The sequence below is a fragment of the Thunnus thynnus genome, chromosome 11 (genome assembly GCF_963924715.1).
Source record: "Thunnus thynnus chromosome 11, fThuThy2.1, whole genome shotgun sequence".
In the NCBI taxonomy this organism is placed as follows: Eukaryota; Metazoa; Chordata; class Actinopteri; order Scombriformes; family Scombridae; genus Thunnus; species Thunnus thynnus.
This window is the reverse complement of record NC_089527.1, coordinates 10,626,071-10,647,167: the sequence shown is the minus strand read 5'-3', so window position 1 is coordinate 10,647,167 and position 21,097 is coordinate 10,626,071. Positions and strand designations below refer to the sequence as shown.

The window sequence follows — 21,097 nt, the reverse complement described above, 5'->3', positions numbered from 1 at the left end:
CACACACACACACACACACACACACACACGCTGTAGTTGCAGTTTCTGTTGTTTTGCGTTCTTGTTCTAGAACATTTTTGGTGTTCAAGCCAATCATTCAGGTTTAGCCAAGTTTGTGTGTGTGTGTGTTAGTGCGTGTGTGTGTGTGTGTCTGTGTGTCTGTTCCAGGTCCACCATCGTTGATAGCTTTCACATGTGAGCCGTGGCTCCACTCCAGATACTGTCATGTGATTGGTGGGATGTGGCCTCAGTTACACCCACTCATCTCTCTCCTCTGCTCCTCCTTTTCCTGTCTTTTCTCACAGATCACAGTAGTAATGTGATTATAGAAGTACTACATTTACTGATAATGACAACAAACATATTTTTGTAGATCGTTTAAAAAGTAATGAATACGGATTATTTCATTGCTCAGAGTTATGTTGCAAATGGAAAGCATTATACTGTATAACCAAGCGTAACACATCCTGAAAAATTCAGCTGTCAGGTTTTTCTAATGATATTCATAGAGAGACATTATTAAAATATTATTTTTAATTATAGTTTCACTTCAATTTTGATAAATGTAGTCATTTAAAAAATAAATTAAAGAGATCATAATAAATTTCTGGGTAGCAACAGAGCAGCTTGCTTTAATAAATATGTAGACTTAAGTATGTAATAAGCTGCCTGCTGATCCTGCTCTTATATACCAACAGGTATACGTAAAGGCACATGAGAAGGGTTGGAAAATAATGTTAGCGAGGGAGGTCGAGTGTGCAAATGTTTATGGCTTCTAGCAGCACTCGCTCCATCTCCACCCCTTTGACTCCCTCCCCATCAGGAGACTGTAATCACTCCCGTCTCCTGCCAAGGCTCCTGTAACACGCCCCCCCCACCACCCACCACCTCACAGACATCATTGCTAACTCCTCACCTTCCCTTCCCTTCTGACCTCATTACCCTTATGGACTCTTTGCCCTCTCTTCTTCACACTCATACTGCTTCTACAGATCCATCTCTCTGTTAGATTTTTTTTTTTTTTTAGTCATTTAAAATTCTCAGCCTTTCAAACTTGGGTCAAAACAACCCTGCAGCCAGATTTACTTTTACTTTTATAGTTTTTAACCTTAGTCATTCCAGAAGCAAGCCAAACTACAGATCAGGGATTGTACAATCTCCAAACACAAGCTGTTTTTAAAATTTTGCAGGGATAACATTTTGGTATTTTTACAGGACCCTGACAGTATGCTCCCAAGTGTCTGACAAAGTAAAGCACTGGGGCGCCTGAGTGCTGAAAAAAAAAAAATCACTTGGCCACCACATCAGAAGGCATGATAGCACTGCTCCTGGCTTAGTTGTACATTTAGGCCAACACAATATGTTTGAAGGTAGGACACCAGTGAGGTTTTATTTATTTAATGCCTGATGGAATACAAAGATGTTTCGTGAAAATCAAACACTACCAAAAACCACTCTCAAGTTATTTTAAAACATATACAACTATGTTCTTCTTCTTCTTGAGATATCACACATGGAAACACTTAGGGATGGGTACAGGTTCGTTGTGTGTACGTGCATGTGTGTCTGTGTGCAAGGAAGCTTGTGATTTTCCAATATAAATATTTAGGTTTGGCTCCTCGCTTCACTTTTCTGTGTCTCCCAGATACACTTTCTCTCTGCTTTTTCTGTTTCCCTTTCTATCGCTCTCTCTCTGACAGAGTGTCTGTCTGTCTGTCTATCTATCTATCATTATTTTCTGACCCATTAACTTCTGTGTTGTTTGAAACCACAGGGTAATAATATGCCTATATCTCCACAGAATCACACAATATGACAATTGTGTACAGTTTGTCAATGTACCTGTATATAAATGGCAAAAAAGGACTGATTGGTAGTTATACCCTTGTTAACATATTACTGTTTGGTGATCCTGAAAGTGGTCTTTCTCCTCTCCGGAGCAGTAAATGGCATAATTTAGCTTAATGGTTTTTGCCACACTTAAACTCATTTCCTTTGTAGCTGACTGCGGTTCACTGAAGTAGTTAGCCATTCATTGCCAGAAGCTTCTTTTTATCATCTCAGTTGTTGTTGCACTTAGCTTACGTAACACTTAAGGCAACAATTACAATCACATACCTTGCGGTGCTTTGTTGCACATTGGGCTAATGAGTAATTCACTGTCAGTAGTTTCCTGACACAAAGAACATTCTTAGTATCTAAATTGGCTGAGCACATTTAGCCACATGTTAAGCTCTATTATTGGTGGCTTTTTAACTGCAGTTGTCTGCTTATATACCACCAATACTTTTTTTCCTGGGTTACAGAAACTCCAGCTTCCCCATCTACTACACGATCAAATTTGTGGTCCAGTGTAGCACTTAGTGTAAAACCAGATATTATTGTTAGCTTGCTGTACAATAGTCTAATTAGGCATTTAGTCTCAAAAGAGTTTCCTGCTGTAAAGGACTAATTTTCCCGCCCGCTCATCTTCAGAAAAGGGAGTCACAATTAGTGTAGCACTTTAAGCTACATACGAATCAAACCTGCATTTTTGGTACTTAAGTACAGATGTCTGATTTGCCATTCAGAGCACTGGCAATGATTTTTCTACAAAAACACTCATGCAGCATACTTCAGTACATCATACTTAAAGATTTAACAGCCCCAATCTCGGTAGTATCATAACTTAAATCATTTTTCTTACTAGTTTCCTTTCATAAAAAAACACATTTTCTTTCCCACTATTTTTTCCATCTGTACTTTATCATTTAGCAAAGTATATATAAGAATGGTTTTAGCAACAAGTAAGGAGCTTTTAAGTTGGAAAAATTGGAAAAAAATGTCTTTTTAACAGGACATTTTGCATATGGTAGACAGGTTAGCCAGTAGTAACATAGCTAAATAACTTTAACTGACAATTAGTAGATATTATCAAGAAGACACTTGCCCAGCTATAAACAAACACACAGGGAGAGAGAGAGAGAGAGAGAGAGAGAGAGAGAGAGAGAGAGAGAGAGAGAGAGAGAGAGAGAGTCCACCACTTAGTCTGTCACTCAATCACATAGTCATTAAGTAAAGGAAATCTCCTCCCCACACACATGCACCATGTCACCAATAATTTGAGTTGTGGCGACATTCCCTAGTTTCTCAAACACACACACACACTCACATATTGTGTCAGTAGTCATTATTTAGGCTGACAGAGGTAGATTTATACCCAGAGCTCTTTCCATAATTGAACAGTTTTCGTCTCTCTGTTTCCACCTCGCCCTGCTCACTCAGCAGCTTTACAATGAGTCCTGGGGCCTAAGACATTGTGTGTGTGCGTGCATGTGCGTGCATGTGTGTGTGTGTGTGTGTGTGTGTGAGTGCGCACGTGTGTGTATGAGCACATGTGGTTAACCAAACTGAACACCTTGTGTTTCTCAGTTTGAGGCAGTCATGGCAGGTTGCTGTAACTCAGTGGTGTTCAAGATGAACCATCTGCAGGATACAGACGTCAAGATTGGTGTTTACTTAACATCCATTTTTGAATCCTCATGTTTAAAACATGACTGACCGACTTCCTCTCTATTCCCTCATAAGTGACTAAACACTGTCTTGCACCTGTTTCTCAGTCAAGTTCAGTTAAGCAAATAAAAGATAACATATTGCAAAAGCATGTTGTTTATTGTAATTTATACCATTGCCAATTGTCTGATTGGCAGGCAGGTGTGCGTTAAAACCATGTATCGCACACATAGTTCGGCTCAAGTTTAATCACTGTTCTAAATTCATCCACTACCCGACCTGTAACCATAGCAACATTAAAGAGCACAGCTGTCAAAGCTCACTCGTTATGAAGTTTTGAAGAATGGGACGCAGCAGAGGAAAAAGAAATGGAGAAGAAAAGAAAGAAACCAAGCGGAAAACGACACGAGGAACTGACACCTGAAGAGTTAAAAATGATACAGGAAGAGAAGGATGAGATTAATACAAAAAAGGGAAACAAAATGGGCAGTTGATATACTGGGAGACTTTCTCTACCAAAAAACAAAATAACACTTATTTGGAGACATACTCTGCGGTTCAGGCTGGCGGTGAGTACAGTGTGGCAAGTTGTCATGACAACAGTAAGCTCTTGCTTCATAACCTTTAGATTTTAAGTGCAAAACTTTCACCAAAAATTTGCAAATGCTTTTATTTTATATTGTTGGCAAATCACCATGATATGAGCAGGATAATCAACCTGTGGGGGTGCTTTAACAATTTAATCTCCGCTTCACGTCGGGGTGGGTCTTCGCCTCCACGTTCTGCCTTAAAAATATATTTTTAGATATAATTAAATAATAATTTAGATTATTTCAGTGACCTTTACAGTAGCTACAGAGAGGAACCTGATGGACGGAAAGACGAGGGGGAAGGAGGACGATGACGAGGATGAGGAAATTGAGAGAGAACAAGAGAGGAGAGGACAGGCAGGGAGCAAAATTGGATTAGACGGGTGGAGATAGAAATGGGAGGAAGACAGGAGCTGTGTGTGGTCACTAATTAGGAAAATGGTGCTGAGAGGTGGGAAGGGTTATGTTCCCTTCTCCATATCTGTCTGTCTCTCTCTCTGTGTCTCTCATCTCAATACCTCCCTCTCTAATTACAATGCTAAAGGGCACTGTAATTACACTGCTAAAGGGCACCAAATTAAAACAGCTTAATGTCAGCAGCTGGGAGCTACTTATCCAATATGTGTTTGTATGTGTGCGTGTGTATGCGTGCGTGTGTGTGCGTGTGTGTGTGTGTTGGGATGACAATATGAGGCTACTATGTTTGGGGTTACATAATAACCCTACATACCTTCATTGTGAGCCGACTATGTAAACAACTCAATAAAGTTATGCACACAGACAATAGAGGGAAGGTTGAACGTGGACGCTGCAGTGAATCCAAGGCTATTAGCAAAGGTTGGCAGAGGTTAAAAGTTCAGAGTAAACAATACACACACACACACACACACACACACATATACACAAATCACCAAGTGAGTCGTGGAAACATCTAGAACAACCAAACAAGCAGTAAATCAACAGTGGTCTCAGATTTACTGAGCCAGTGGTTAGAACAGACATAAAATAACACCAGACAAGTGCTGAGAGAAAGGAGAGCGAGAGAGAATGTTGGAAAAGAGCAGAAGAAATCTTAAGAAAGAGAGAGAGAGAGAGAGAGAGAGAGAGATAGAAAGAGCTGCGGGCAGACAAAAGCAAGGGACAAGTGGAAATGAAAATATGCCTCAGGGAGAGATGACAGAAAAGAGCGCGCAAGAGGAGAGAGAGATAGTTATGGAGAAGAAAATTGTGGCTGTGGTAAAACAGAAACAACAGTAGATAGGGTTTCACTTCTATGCCGGAGAGGCAGAGAAAAAGAAAGATGGACTTTGTGTGTGTGTGTGTGTGTGTGTGTAGAAAAGGCTTTTTGTGGTGTTGATGGTGGTTTTCCAAAGCAGAACCGAGAGTGGTCAGATTTATTGTGACAAATGACAGAGTGAAGATACAATGACGCGGGGGGAAGATAAATGGACAAAGGAAGGAATGAAAGAAGGAAAGCCTGTGAAATGAATGGCAGAAAATAAGAGAGAGAGAGAGAAGTAGCTTCTGAAAATTATTTGGTGAGCGGTTTGTGGTGTTGGCCCTGCGCCACGAAAGCCAAACAATCTTCTGTTCCCTTACGTCAACATATAGACACACTTATACCAGTGTGTGTGTGTGAGAGAGAGAGAGAGGGCTGGTAAAGCATTCAGGGCTGTTTAAGGAATCTTAACCAACAGTAGAAAACTGCTTATTAAGACCAGAAGGTCTTGAGGTTGCACTGACATACCCCACTGCTGACGTGTGTGTGTGTGTGTGTGTGTGAGTGAGTGTGTGTGCCTCTGTTTGATCTATCATACACTGGTCGCATGCTGCTGTGCACCAAGGTCAGCTTGAGTGCAGCATCTATCATTTTAGCGTTGTGTGTGTATGTGTGTGTGTTTATGTGTGTGTGCCAACCTGCAGTGGGTAAAATGAGTTGTGTGGCACAGTCTTTAACTGAGTGCCAGCTCTCCGCCACAGCTCACTCTGTCACTGCCCCTGATCGTGACAACCATCAGAGTAATACACAGTCCTGGAAAACAGCAGTGAACTATGTACAAACAGCATTAGTTACCTTAACATCTAAATCTGGCTTTTTCTCAAATATCTCTGCTTCACTGTTAAAACATTACCTTTTTCTAGTGTGTGATGTAGCAGTTTAAAACAAAATGTGAATGTTTAAAAAGTAGAGTTTAGATTTGGTTGTTAGAAGTGTTGTCTCTACTTAATAGACAGTTTGAGTGTGTGGAAATTAAAGGTAGAGTCAGTTATTCTGGAGAAAGAGTGTTCATATTTGAATTAAACATCCAAAAAAATACACCCCTCCCTTTGTGCTCCTTCGGAAGCTTTTTCCCCCCCAAATTCATGGACGTGCATTGCCAAAACCAAAAGAGAAATATGGCTGCTGTAGAGTCACTTCTGTTCCTCTCACACATTATCGGGAAAAAAAAATGTAGTATGTGAGCGCACCAGTCCATCCACACACTCCTTACTCACTCGACCTGCGTTCAGCGTCTCTGTCCACAGAAGCAGCTGTCTGTCAGCTACAGCTCCTGGGGAGCGGCCAGCCAAACAGCCTTCATCAGGCTGACTGACCGCTGAACCAAAATAGTCCGCATGTCGGCTCAACGGGAAGAAAACAGCGGTGTTTGTATTTATTGATTCATTGATACGGTTAATAAGTTGAGAAGACAGCGGGATATTTGTGTGAGCTGCCTGCTCAGATTACACTTCACTAAATGTGACAGAAAGAGACTCAGAGATTTGCATTAAAAAAACGCAGGGGGGTCTCTGTGAGACTGTCCCGGATTCAGTGTGGATGGATACATTTAATAAAATGGAAGCAAATCCGTACCGTGAGAAAACGCTTTCTATGGTCCCTATGGCCTCTCTCTCCAGTTCGCCAACCCTCCCGCACCATTCAACTGGCGCTGGAGACGAGAGCCTGTCATGTCATCACACAGACAGCTGCTCTGATGACTTCCCCCTGCCCCGTGCACGAGCAGGAACACCCCCTGCATAGTGTTGTGTGGCTCGCTCCGAGCTACTGTGTTTAAACGCCCATATACAAAGCCAGTGCTGTGTATGAACACTGGAGAGCAAACAGCCAGCAGACCATAAGGAGATATTCACTGAATTTGACAAAGAGTGTATTGGATTAGAATCACTGACTCTACCTTTAAACATCATGAAAGCAGATTAACTGACGCCGGTGCTCGCACTAAATATAGAGTGAAGTGTGATGTAATGTATGTGCTACTCTATGCTGACATGTCATCTCATTCTGAATTCTCATGTTTTAAATAACACTAACGTGACTCACCATTTTAATCTTAAAGATATCATGTGTTACCATGACAATATACTGTAAGTAACAAATCTCAAGACAATGTTGTTAACTTTTTTATTTTATTGGGAAAATTCTTTATTCAAAACCAAAAACATTACCTCTTTTCTTTGACTGTGTAATTCTCTTGAAAAAAGCAACAGGTTTTTAAAACATTACAGAAATATATTTGTAAAAAACCTATTCTATCCTATTCTATTTTATTCACCTATTGTATTTTTTTCTGTTAACAGAAACCACCACTTTACCTGACACAGCGACCCCCACGCTGCCCAGAGTGGAACAGACCACTGCAGCAATGAGACCCGGTAAACACACACACACACACACACACACACGCACACACATCTAGTTCAAGTACTTTAACACACATGCAGATTTCTTCCAAGCACGAGTACATTTTTTTCTCCATCTCTCATCCACACACACACACACACACACACACACACACACACTTCCACACAAACTCTTAAGGTCAAACTCATGATGTCATTGAGCACCACGGGGGCCTCTGGGCTTTGAAGTCTGTTAGATTCAAGAGTCCCACAGGAAGCTCTGCTTGAGTGAAAATAAGCTCTCACAGACAAAGGATCACACCTCACCTCACACACATATTGGGAATATGATATCACAGCTATATGTCAGCGACTGTCAGGCAAGTAGTCTTATTGGAGTTGATGTAATGGGATGTAGTTAGTTGACCCATTTTGTTGCTACATAGCTGAATGCAATGACTTAAACTGAATACCGGACCAGTAATACCAAGCGCATTTTATCATGCAATACTTTCTTTTTCTCATATTCCCCTTTGCTGTTCCCCTCCACTGTTTATTCTGTCTCATTCTTTCTCTCTGTGTGTATCTCTATTACTCTCTTTTACTGAAATACTTGTATTCAGCATGATTCATTGAGATGTGATATTACATGAACGCTGTTGCCAAAACATCTAAAAACAATGGGCATCTCTCTCAAAGCACTATCAAAATTAAACAGAGCCAGCCAGATTATTCATTGAGTGTCATAAACAGGATGATAATAAACTGAGAAAAAAAAAGAACTAAATTTGATATGGTGTTAAAAGCATTCTGAAAGGGGAATAAAAGGTAGTTAAGTCAAAACTCACTATCGAACATCTTTACTCACTGTATTTCACTCTCTCTCTCTCTCTCTCTCTCTCTCTCACAGCCACCACTCCGTCCCTGTCGGCCGTATGTGACTTTGAGCAGAGCTTGTGCGGCTGGTCGGCTGATCCCCAGTCAGGTGTGAGCTGGTCCCTTCACACCGCCAGCGGCGGTTCAAGCGGACACGGCACACACGGAACGAGGCTGGATATGGTGCTAGGATCAGACAGTGAGTGCATGTTTATTCATACGGTGCAAACACATGTACGTTTAAAAACACCACGTTGCATCATGGCTGACTGTATTGACTGCAGGTATGACGTGGGGGGAAAGAGAAAAGGGCCTTATATTTGTCTTATGTTGGTCCTTTTTTTCCAACACCTGATTTTGACTATCGACTTTGATGAAAATAATACAACCAGCACTTTTTCGTAATTCATAACATAATGTCAAGCAAAAAATAGTATCTTATACTCAGGCCAATATGGTAATTTCCTGAGTTTAATGTTATGCCAGTGGGACAAAAGAAAGGTCTCATTCAAACTTTGTAAAAACATTGTGTGCAACAATGTTCTTATTCTTGTCTTTCTTGGAATTTTTTTTTTATTTTTTATTTCAAGATGTTTCTCATTTTTTAAACACAGACAAAAAAACATCATCATGTGGAGATGTTTGACCTTCCTCAAAACAAAGCCTTCTGTAGCTAATTAAGAGCAAAGTGGCTGTCCTGTGGTGGAATATTACTGTTCCCAGTGCTGGGAGGAACTACTGACAGCAACTATGATGCAAGGATTTCACTCTGATCTGCTGAAAGTGTGTACGACGACTTAATTGGAGTTTTTCAGAAAGTGTTAGGTTTAACAGTTTGACTTTCTCTAACCCAGTTTGTTACTTTAGTGTCTCTTCTCTATTCAGTTCTTGTTTTTCCTCTTTTTCCTCCTTTTTAATGTACAGCTTCTTAGAGTTCTACCCATTTTTAAAATCTTTTTAACTGTACTGTAGGAGTAGAAGTTTGTTCAGTCTTGTAGCATCTTTGGCTCACTTCTTTAATGTAATTACTTTACCTCAGCCTTCTTGTTAGCTTTTTCTCTGTCTTCCTTTCTTTTATGTTATACCCTAATGTTACTAAAATCGTCTTTCTATTTCCAGTCCTCAAACAAGTCATCCACTTCTTATTAACTTTTAAATTCATAGTGCAGTATGTACTTTATTTATCTTCATGTCCCTTTCCACTTCCATCCTCTCGCTCCATCACTGTGATCTCTCCTCACTGACCTCCCTTCCGTTTCCCTCAGTGGTACTTCTTGCCTGTTTCCACATCTGTCCATCTTTAATAAGACAGCCAGAGGAAAACCAAGACTGTTTTATCCATCACATCCGTACTTACTGTACTTACACACTCATAAGGCACACACACACACACACATAGCCCAAAGCGGTCAGATAAGTCGGATGATGGGTTTGACAGAAGTGCTGCCTTAGCTTTCCAGCTCTCCCCGAGGCTCCGCACACACAAACGAACACACACATTTAACCACTCAAGGTGGGACTGTCCATGTATTAAACACTCAAGGTGTGTGGGTTTGTTTCTCACACACACACACACACACACACACACACACACGCACACACACACACACACACACGCACACACACACACACACACGACCTTGCCATACTGTATACCAAGGTTCTCTCTGTATCTGTTGAAGCCATCTAGTTTATGGTTGACTGAGCAGCTCCTTCATAAACAGACAGGGCCGTGACATAAGGCGAGGCTCTACATCACACTAGGATGTGATGGGTGTGTGTGTGTGTGTGTGTGTGTGTGTGTGTGTGTGCCTGCAAACCTTTCCTGTGTACGCAAGTCTAAAATAAAGTATATGTATGCGCCGTTATGAGTGTGTGTCTGTGCATGTGTGTGTAACTGACTTGGCAGCGTCCCTGTCTCAGTGTTAGACAGCAACATGACATTAAGTCTTGTTCTACAGCAACATTAGCGCGGCACCCTGTCTGGAAGCTGTCTCAATATGCAGATCAAATCCCCAGCCCTTGTCATTGAAAGCACTTTTAGGGTTTTAAAAGAGAAAATCCGACCCGAACAGAGCTCATAAGTTATTCTCTTGATCTCAGATAGGGCAAGACTGAAACTCTTTACCCTGTGGAGATTTTCATCGAAAGAAACTCACACCAGACGTTGTTGGAAGTGGTTTAGTTATTGATAAGGAAGGAAAGGGAAGATAGAGAAGGGGTGAAAGAAGGTAAAAATACACTAAAATTGACTTCATAATAATAGTTTCTAACACCTGATGCTATTGCTTTGAATTGTCTTGATGCAAAAAGCTGTCAATCAGCTTTCTCTATGAGCCTTTTTCACAATCTTTTCTTGCCTTTTCACACCTGAATCAAACAGCTGACATTTAAGTATGTAAACTATATTAATTCTGACATAATTTAAGGGTGTTTTCATACCTAACTGGTATCTCTGGTACCTTTGCCCATTTGGTTTACTCAGAGTGCTTGGAGAGGTTTGTCTTCTTCCAAGCTAACTTTGTGATGTGCAGGAAATTCTGACCAATCATTATGGTGTGATAACAGATATGTGACTTTAGTATGAATTCAAAATTTAAACTTTTTAAAAATGTATTTGATTGTTAACATATCTGCAAAATGTTGTCTGACAACATGTCTTTTTATTTATGTTCCCCACAGTATCCACTATGTTTAGGGAACTCAAAGCAGTTGGTTGAGGGAAAGATCGTGGTTTTTCAATATGTAATATGTACTATGATCTTTCCCTTACCTTATACCTGTAACCCAATCTGTTTTAGTACCCTAAACCTTCCACATTCAGCACTCAGGATGCAAAACTCTGTCTCCAGTGTCAAAGTCTGGTGCAACATACATAATCCAGGCAGCATTTATGTTTCCTTCAAAACATATTTGAGGAAACAAATCAGTAGTATATAGACATTGTCTCTAGGAGACATGTTTGATCCTCAGTTTTCAGGCATGGTGCATTTTCATAATGTCATTCAGATGAATGCAACATGAACATGAAGGCTACTCAGCTCAAGATGCTATTTGCTTGTTTGTGGCGGTTTGAATGAAGAATATTAGGAATCAATGTGACACATATTATATTCACAGTAATACTTTGATGAGTGCCCTCTTTTTGTACGTGCTCACCTCCCGTGTGAGAACTGAGGATACATACACACACATACAGACACATAATAAACTCCTCCACTCAAGTTAAATTCTCTAAAAAACTAGAGAGGATCCAAACACGCAAATACTGCACACATGTATGCAAAACGATGAACTCACACACACACACACACACACAATGACTGACAGATGAACTCACACACACACACACACAGATATAAACATAAGCAAGATACCTACAAATGAACTAACACACACACACACACACATACACACATTTCCCTCCCTCCCTCAGAGCCAATTCTACATCCCTGCCTATCCCTCCCATGGAGAGTTGTTAATTAATTCCCTCCCTTTGTACGTTCGCCAAGATCAAACGCAGGGAGACAGAAAAACACTGCAACTTTCTCTAACTGTACTTAATGAGCAACGGTAATTTAGGTCCCCCTTTTTTCATTGCCTCCAAGTGAAGAAACAGAGTTACCTCAACCCAAATCCATTATTCATTAAGCGTGATGTGCTGCAAAATCTGTAGGATGTTTTCTTTTTTCTGTCTCAGCCGAGGGAGGGAGAACAGAGATGAAAAGAGGATAGATAGATAGATAGATAGATAGATAGACAGACAGACAGACAGACAAATAGATACATAGATACATAGATAGACAGATAGATAGATAGATAGATAGATAGATAGATAGATAGATGGATAGATAGACAGACAGACAGACAGACAGACAGACAGATACATAGATACATAGATACATAGATAGATAGATGGATAGATAGATTTTGCTGTCGGTGTCTTTCGTCTTTCCTCCTCGCCCCTTTCTTCTCTCCCTCTCGCTCCTTATGAAGTGTCAACCACAGTGTCTGTGTGTCAATAAAAAGACTTATTTGCTCCAGCAAAGCTTTTACACTCCGGCCATAATAGACAAAATAGACAAACAGCCAAACACAGCAGCAAGCTAATGATAATGGTCCTGTTTGGGTTGGAGAAAACCCTGTAGCAATACCCCCTCTCTCTCTCTCTCCCTCTCTCATATGTCATGTTTGCTCACTCTTTCTCTCAGTCACCCCTTCCTTCCTTGAGCTGAGAGGAGAGAAAGGAAGTTGATTAAATTAAAAAAAAAAAAAAAAAAATTGATAGAGTGAGTGTGCGTAGAGAAAGCACGTACACACGGATACACTACCAAGTGCACAAGCATTATTGGTATGATGGCGGTGCTGACTAAGTAGCAAAAATGGGGAGAGCAACAGAACGAGGTGTCAGCATTCAGAATGATTAGGGCTGTTTGGCAGTGTTGTGTGTACGTGTGTGTATGTGTGTGTGTGTGTGTGTGTGTATTCATTTGTTTCCATAGCCATTAGCAGCCATGATAAAATGGCAGTCTCATTCGCGGTTAAGCCTCATACCACAGAATGATGGTGGTAATGCCTTAAGCCCTAAACAACCACATCCTGCCGCATTACTACATCACACTCTACGTCGGGCCTGTTTCACTAGCAATACGTGAATCTGCTTTCCGCAGCAGCACTTTCACAAATCATAAAATTCATTAAAATGGAATCCATTAAATGAATGAAATGCAAACAAGAGAGAGAAAAACATATATGTTGTATTAACGGTTGATGATGTGTCAGTTTATAGGCCGGTAATTTATCATTTGTTACACCTCATTAATCTGAAATGTATCACTGATCCATAATAACAACGACGATACAATAACACCATCTGCCTGTCTCATCCTTTCCTCCAGACTTCTCAGGGAACTACCTCCACCTTGACGCGGGCGCCCACACCCAGCGCAAGCGAGCCCGGCTGCTGAGCCCTGAGGTGGGGCCGGAGCGAGGTCCGCTCTGCCTCGTCTTCTATTACCAGCTACAGGGGGAGGCGCAGGGGAGCCTGAGGGTCCTGCTGAGGGACAGCGACCAGGAGGAGTCACTGTTATGGGCTCTAAAAGGAGATCAGGGGCCTCATTGGAAGGAGGGACGCACCATTCTGCCCCAAAGCCCCAAGGAGTATCAGGTAAGGGTAGTTTTTAAATTGACTGCAGGGAATCTGTCAGTTTACTGCTCGATTTTAATTGGAGTCCAAATAAACTATTATAGTTTTATGTCTATTGGTGGTTGCAACAGCTTATCATTACCTACCCACTTTTGTTTGTTTGTTTGATTTGTCTGAAAGGAGCTCTTCTCTGTGTTTCTATGCGTCTTCTTCTTTTGTCTAGGTGGTGTTTGAAGGTTTTTTTGATCACCCGACCAGAGGCCACATCAGAATAGATAACATCCACATGAGCAACAGCATCGAGCTGGAGCAGTGTACACGTAAGTCTCATAACCTGTCTGTCTACCTGTCTGCTTATTTATCAATGCCAGTCTGTCTATTTTTCTGTCTGATTATCTCACACCTTCGTACCAGACCGTTTACGCCAGAGACTGGACGAGAGAGAGAGAGAAAGAGAGAGAAAGAAGGGAAAAAAATTATATTTTGCATTTACACACACACACACACACACACATACACACATAGAAAAAAGAAAAAATATATATAAATGAAAGAAAGTAGGCCACAAATGGCCTTTGGGCATGGATTCTAATCTATCTTTCATTGTATCTCCCTCTCTCTATCTCCGTCAGTGTTTTCCAATATCAACGCCCCCCCGCCCACCCCTTCACCATTTCTTGATTCTTCGCATTTCTCCTCTCAGTCTCTCACTTACTCTTTCCATTTAGTCTGAGAGCAACATGTAGTTATTCTGCGGTTATAATGCTAGAGAGATCATCTGTCTGTCCACTCACACACATACACACATATGCCTACCAACAAAACTACTATTAGACCTACTAACTGTCACCATCCCAGAAAAAAACGCAGGGTCACTCGAAACACACAGACACAGAATTACATTTTAAATCCTTCACATTTCCTTGTGTGACAAGCATCATTCCCACCCAGCCACACACACACACACACACACACACACACACAAGCACGTTTTTTTCCCTGTCATGTCATCTCTGTCAAGGGTCAAGTGGGATATCTCAGATGTCAAAGTTTTTGTTCATCAGACTCACACCCCTGTGTACTGCCACATCTAGGGTAAAAACAAGGAAGGTGCATATGATTTATTAATGAGCGCAGTGGCATCTTTCATGTGCGATGACCTACTCTTACCTCCTCCGTCTTTCCCATCAATTTGCTTCCACTACACTCTTTTCATTGTTTTTTCTTATTATTCAATTATTATTATTCCATTCCTCACTCCCTCCTTCCGTCTATTATCTTTTTATCATCTTTCCTCTTAACTTTTTCACACTGCTGCATCCTGTCTTTCTTGTGCTGCCATTTTCTTCTCTCCATCTATTTTCTTTATTTTTTTTCCCCTCATCTCTCTCCCTTTCACTTTTATAATAGATGTCACATCCCCCCAGCAAATAATAAACAGCAGTAAATTTCAGTCTCTGTTCCCATGACCCTTTAACTTACCTCCACCCCTCCTTCCCATTCCTCCATTTCCCTTCTCTACACGTCCGTTACTTCCACTTCTCTTTTCACCGACCCGTTTTCCATCCATTCTCTTGTTTCTTCTTCTTCTTCTGTCCCAGCATGTCTGCTGCCATTAAAACCTTGTGTCTCACCTTAGGAGAAGATAAAAAGATGATGAGGATAGAGAGACAACAAAATAGAGAGCAACAGCAGGAAAGAGAGACAGAATGACAAAGCAAAAAGACAAAAGTGAGAGTTATTTAGAAATGACAGGCACAGAGAGAGAGAGAGAGAGAGAGAGAGAGAGAGAGAGAGAAACACGTTCAGGGAGGACACATTTCCTCTCTTTCTACGCTGTCAGCCCACTCTTTTGTCTTCTCCTCTTTGCTTTCTTTCTATTTTGTAAAAATAACTGTCATCCTGGAAGATGTATGGGCCTTTGGATACTATCTGCCATCTTGGAACGCAACAAATCTTTATTGATTTTCTCAAACAGGTCTAACAAGTATCTTAGCAAAAAGTGCAGCATGTTGCAATTTTATAGTTCAGCTGTATTAAAATGCATTTCTGTTAACAATTTAAGAACTATTAGTCTGACACCAGAGAGGCTGGTGATTGTTTACTATCCTTTCATCTACTGTACATAATGATGTAACCGCCGTTTTTACACTGAAACACTTAGGATGAAAGTGATTGAAAAATAGTATAATATTACTTCATTGTATTGACCTGGATGTTAAGCCCAGAGAACCTAAACTATATTTGATGATGAAAATCCCATCCTGGAGCAGCTCCAATGAAAATGAGATTGAATTTGTGAACTCACACTGAGCAAGAATCACCCAAACATTTATCACTAAATGAGATTTATATTATAGTGGTTCTATCAGTGCTCCAAGGGGGAAAAGTCCCTTCATATTCAGTCTAGAAGCACAGACAACCCTTGCACTTCCTACTAACAGGACAAGCCACTGGTTGTTCATCGTACATATCAGTCACTTACTATCTCCAGTGATATTCCTTTTTTTTCTCTTTTTTCCAGAGCCTTTCCCCGCCTTAACTCCTGGCATAACCAGTAAGTGCTACTTCCTGTTTCTTTTGTATTTCCTGTGCCAAATGTCTGTGCTTCCTGCTTGTTGCTAAGCTGAGCTTACAGCACTGCACCGGCCCTAAGTAACCTTGTTTGTGTATAACATACATACGTTGCCATACAATCTTATACAGTACTTACTTAAATTCATAAGAACTTATTCTGACTTTAAGCTGTTACATGATTCCCAAACAAATCTAAATACAGTTTCTTAAATGTATATGTACAGTAACTAGAGTTTCAGAATTTGACTTTGTCAGGGTTTATACAATATTGCAATGATATATTTTGATATATATATTTTTTTGCAACATTGCAAGTTAGATGTAATAGATTCACTGCATTGTTCCAGCATGAATTCCTGCATGCTGGGCTGATACTCTTGGTTATGTAGTTTGATCTTGTATATTCTTCAGTGAGAAAACTATATGTTTCACTTCAGAGTCAAAGAGTAATACAATATTATCCATTATAACGGCAACACTGGCAAAAAAGAATTTACTGTTTAAATTAATACTGTAATAGCAAGAAAGTGCAACTGCATTAAGGTGACATCAAGGTGTGTTTGCAGAGTCTGTAGACTGGTATGGTTTCAGGTTTTTAATGGTGTGTATACTGTGTGTTACTGGTATACATACACACAACACATCCCATGTCTGTAGTGTACACAGACTCACTTTGAATAATTCAAATTATGTTTATTATTTTATTGCTATTTAATATGGAAAAATGCATATAAGGTGACAAAGGTTGAAATCACGAGGTCATGGTTGAAATGATGAAACAAAGGTCTCTTCTTGACCTTCACTCTATCTATCAGTTCATCCCTCACTACTTTCTTACTGTAGCAAGCAGAAAAAAAGTGCTTATCATCCATTCCTCCATCCTGATTTGGTGTCACCTTATAAGCTCTCTCTCTGCATTCAACACCATACAAGGAGCCTCTCTTCTTCTCCTTCTTCCCTTCACTTTTTCTTGTTCCCTTTCCTGCCCTTTTCTATATTTTGCTCCACCCTCCTCTCCGCCTCTCGACTTTCATCTCAACATCTCTCTCTCTCTCTCTCTTTTCGCCGCTTCTCTCCTTCTTGTCTTGTCTTTCCTTTTAAACTTTTCCTTCCTTCCTTCTTTTCTTCATCTCCTCCATTCCTCACCGCATTACTCTGCTCAGCAAGCTGCTGATCCCACCTGAATGAAATGCAGAGCTGATCACCATCCAACTTCCCTTTTCTCTCTTTCCCTTTCTTTCTTTTTTTTGCTCCTGCATCCTCAAATAGGCCAGTCTGAAAGCAGATAAAAGGGCTTAGGGAGATTATGCTACTGGATCTCTTGTTTTCAAACTCTTGGTTGTGACCTAAAACGCTGGCTGTAGGACTGTTTTTATTTAGGGAATACTGGTATTTTTAAAAAAAGTTTGAATATACACATTGAATTTTGTCAAACTTGGGGCCCCAACGTATTTGACCGCTCGTAGAATTATGTCAAGACTTTATTGACTTGTAAAGTGTCGGGTTTTCTTTTGGTGATTTGTGTCCACATGAATGTAGATCAAAGTTCATGGGGGGTCGGGCCCCCAGGTTGAAACTGGAACACACAGCTGTTTCTTTAATGACTTTTTTACAGCACATACTTGTTGTATGAGTATGATTACTGCACTTTTATTCAGCTTCTATCCGTATAACTGAGATTACTATGTAACTGTGTGTGTGTGTGTGTGCGTGCGTGCGCACGTGTGTGTGTGAATAGATCAAAAACATTCTTTGAATGCTGTCAGATACTTGAGCAGCACTCAGTTTTGTTCGCATAAAATGCCATTCCCAAAAATAGTAAAAGCCAGGAGCCAAACTCACTCAGAAAACTCATGTCACCTGACTCACACTCTAAATTACTTCAAGTATTTGACCCAATGCTGATCTGACTGCAGCTCAGGGTCTTAAACAGGTATCATGTGACTCCCAGAAAGACAACAGTGTCAATTCTAACATTCGGCTCGTTTTCATGAGACTGAGCCTCCGGGATAAAGGATTAGATATGAAAATGGAAAAGAACCAAAGTCTTTCTCTTAGGATAAGTGGATGTTGTTGCTCCTCTGCTTTTTATTAAATGTTTTGTCAGTGTCTTGATGCAGAGAATTGGAGAACGAGTGTGTGTGGGAGGGTGTTGAGATAATTTGTGGTTGTGGAGAGCAAGTTTTCTTGAAAATGTTAAAAATCCAGCATGGTCTATGATTAAGAAATGAAGAATTAGCACTTCATCACTGGTTATTTAACTAAAAAGGGATTTTGAACTGGATTTCCAGAGATAAAAACGTAAACTTGAAATTAATTAAAAGATCAACTAAATACTATTTGGATATAATAAATGGAACTGACATCTCTAATAGGGAAGTGTGAGGAAGTACAGTAGCTGAATTGGACATGACAGAGTGAATAATGTCTCAGCTGATCCCTTTCCATTTTTAATTTTAATTATAGCCTACTTAATACCTTCTTCTATCATAGCATGGTGAAGAAAAACTAATAAAAAAATATACTGAATAGGTTTGATGACAGTTGAAGATAAAATGTAGAATGTCTCTCCTTAATTAGAACCTGATAATCTGATCCTTAGGAAACATTACAAGGGCAGACTCATTGTGACGTGAACCAGTGTGCCACACTGTTGGGTTTTTGTATCCATGGCAACCAAGGAGGCATTTGGCTTTTGGCAAGAGATGACTGGCTGCACACTGGCCGATCATGCTACACACACACACACACACACACACACACACACGCACACACACAGGCAAACTTCTGCTTTTAATTTTACTATAGAGAAGGTGGTTGACGTGTGATTTGAGGGAATGAGAGTGAGAAAGATAGTTGAGCTAATTCAGAAACTAGTAACCGGCTCCTTGAAAGCCATACTCATTAGCTCATTTCAGGAATGGTGCTCTTGAGAAACTTTTTCGTTTTTCTTCCCTTTAGACCCCCCCCCCAAAAAAAGCAAAGTAACGTCAATTTTTGCAGCCCTGGAAATCATCTGTCTCTTAATCCACTGGTGGGAAGGCTCTCTGTGCAGGCTGCATAGAGAGCAGCTTTACAATCAAAGCCAATTTTAAACCCTTAAAGAGTACGTCTGAACTTAAAAAAAGAAAATATTAAGCTCACTAGTTTCCTTGAGGTTCTGTATTTCTCTCTCTCTCACTGCACATCTCCCCCTCCTGTGTCCTTTCATTATTTTTTTCTCTTCTCTCTCGTGTCCATCCAGTTCTTGCCTGCATTTGGCTCTATTTCCTCTTTCTTTCTTGCTCAAGTTCGGTCTTTCTTTCTACTTTTCTTTCTTTCCCTTTCTTCACCCCCCTCCCTCCCTCCCTCCCTCCCTCCCTCTTCTACAACCTCTTCTTTCACAGTGAGTTGACAGAGTATTGAAGTTTCAGACAAACCCTTTAATGCAGGATTAAAGATATCATGGCAGGATTAACTCTCTCCCGTCCCTTCCCCTCCCTCCCACCCTCTCCCCTCTCACTTTCTACCACCTCTCTCTATTTCACTTCATTCTTTCTTCTAATAATGCCTTCTCTCTTATCCTCTCTCTACTCCTGTAATTCCTCCCTCTTTCCCCTCTCCATCTCTTTCTCTCTCTCTCTTTCCCTCCTCGTCTCCCTTCAATGTGATCTTGCCCCTGATAAAAGCTGCGTCCTTTCAAATACAACCACTTAACACTCCCCACCTTTTGTCCAAATCAGCGAATCACTGCATAATCAAGGCTTTGCATTCTGTGATCGAATCTGAACGCATGGCATGAGCCTTCGCGTGTCAATGTGCAGCTACTGCTTGTGATGTTTGCATCAATCAAAAATACTTTGATTAGTAAAATCAGCATAATCAAAACAATATATGTATCAACATAATTTTTTATGGAATGAAGACTTTAAGTGATTTGGCATATGCACATGCATATGGTTGTTTATATATTGAGACAGTGAGCTTGCGTGCTGTGGATCTTTGATATTATGTTTAGTTGAATACCAGCAATGCGCAATAATTTCAGCTCACTGCTCCAGTAATTGACCATTTGCTAAGCCCCACCTACCTTAATTACTGTTGCTACGTCTGTCAAGCTTTCCACTTTAGCATGCAACATAAAGTTTCCAATAATGACAGGTAAATTTACCACTCAAAAATCTTAGTAATTTCTGAAATAATGGACTGGCTTCTCAGTCGGCTACCATTGATTTTTTTCCAGCTGAAATGACAACTATCGCTGGCAGATTTTATCAGCTTTAGCGAGCTAGCTAGATAAGCTAATGTTAACTCCATGAGTTGGTTCAAAACACTGTATCCAGCTGACGTTTTAATGTTTCCTGCTGACACAATTTAAAACTTAAATATACATGTTATAGCTATGTACATGATTTTGTGCTGAAAAACTGAGGCTAAAGCAGCACGCCCATGGCAAAAGGTCAGGATCCTCACCATCTGATGATCCATGTAGAAGTGCTAGTAGCCTATTATAAGTATGATATGACCAAATTTAAGATGAGGCTTTTACTCTACATAATTAATATTTTCAGACAGCAGGCTATGTTTTCACTTTTACCAGTGTGTTTGGCGAATGTAATGCTATCTCGGGTAACATTTGCATATCATAGCATCCGAGATGGAATACCACACAGTGAAAGATTACTACACTGTGGATGAGCTTAATCTAGGCTAAGCTCTGACCTCACATTGTATATAGTTAATGATGTGTCCTTAGCCTTGGAAATAACTTTTGTTACTACTGTAGGTAGTATGCTAGGTTAGTCAGCCGGATATG

At 40.4% G+C, this 21,097-nt stretch overlaps 1 protein-coding gene across 3 annotated transcripts in view; it reads left to right on the top strand.

Annotated features, from left to right (window-relative positions):
• LOC137192439 (neuropilin-2-like) overlaps window positions 1–21,097 on the top strand; it is a 102,337-nt gene that overhangs the window by 68,409 nt on the left and 12,831 nt on the right. For 2 of the 3 annotated variants that reach the window (XM_067603147.1, XM_067603148.1), the window contains exons 12-16: window positions 7,662–7,736; window positions 8,614–8,778; window positions 13,478–13,746; window positions 13,949–14,045; window positions 16,250–16,282. In XM_067603147.1, coding sequence (XP_067459248.1) covers window positions 7,662–7,736; window positions 8,614–8,778; window positions 13,478–13,746; window positions 13,949–14,045; window positions 16,250–16,282 — 639 coding nt within the window. The remainder of the gene's footprint in view (window positions 1–7,661; window positions 7,737–8,613; window positions 8,779–13,477; window positions 13,747–13,948; window positions 14,046–16,249; window positions 16,283–21,097) is intronic. The other variant, XM_067603149.1, reaches the window with a different exon arrangement.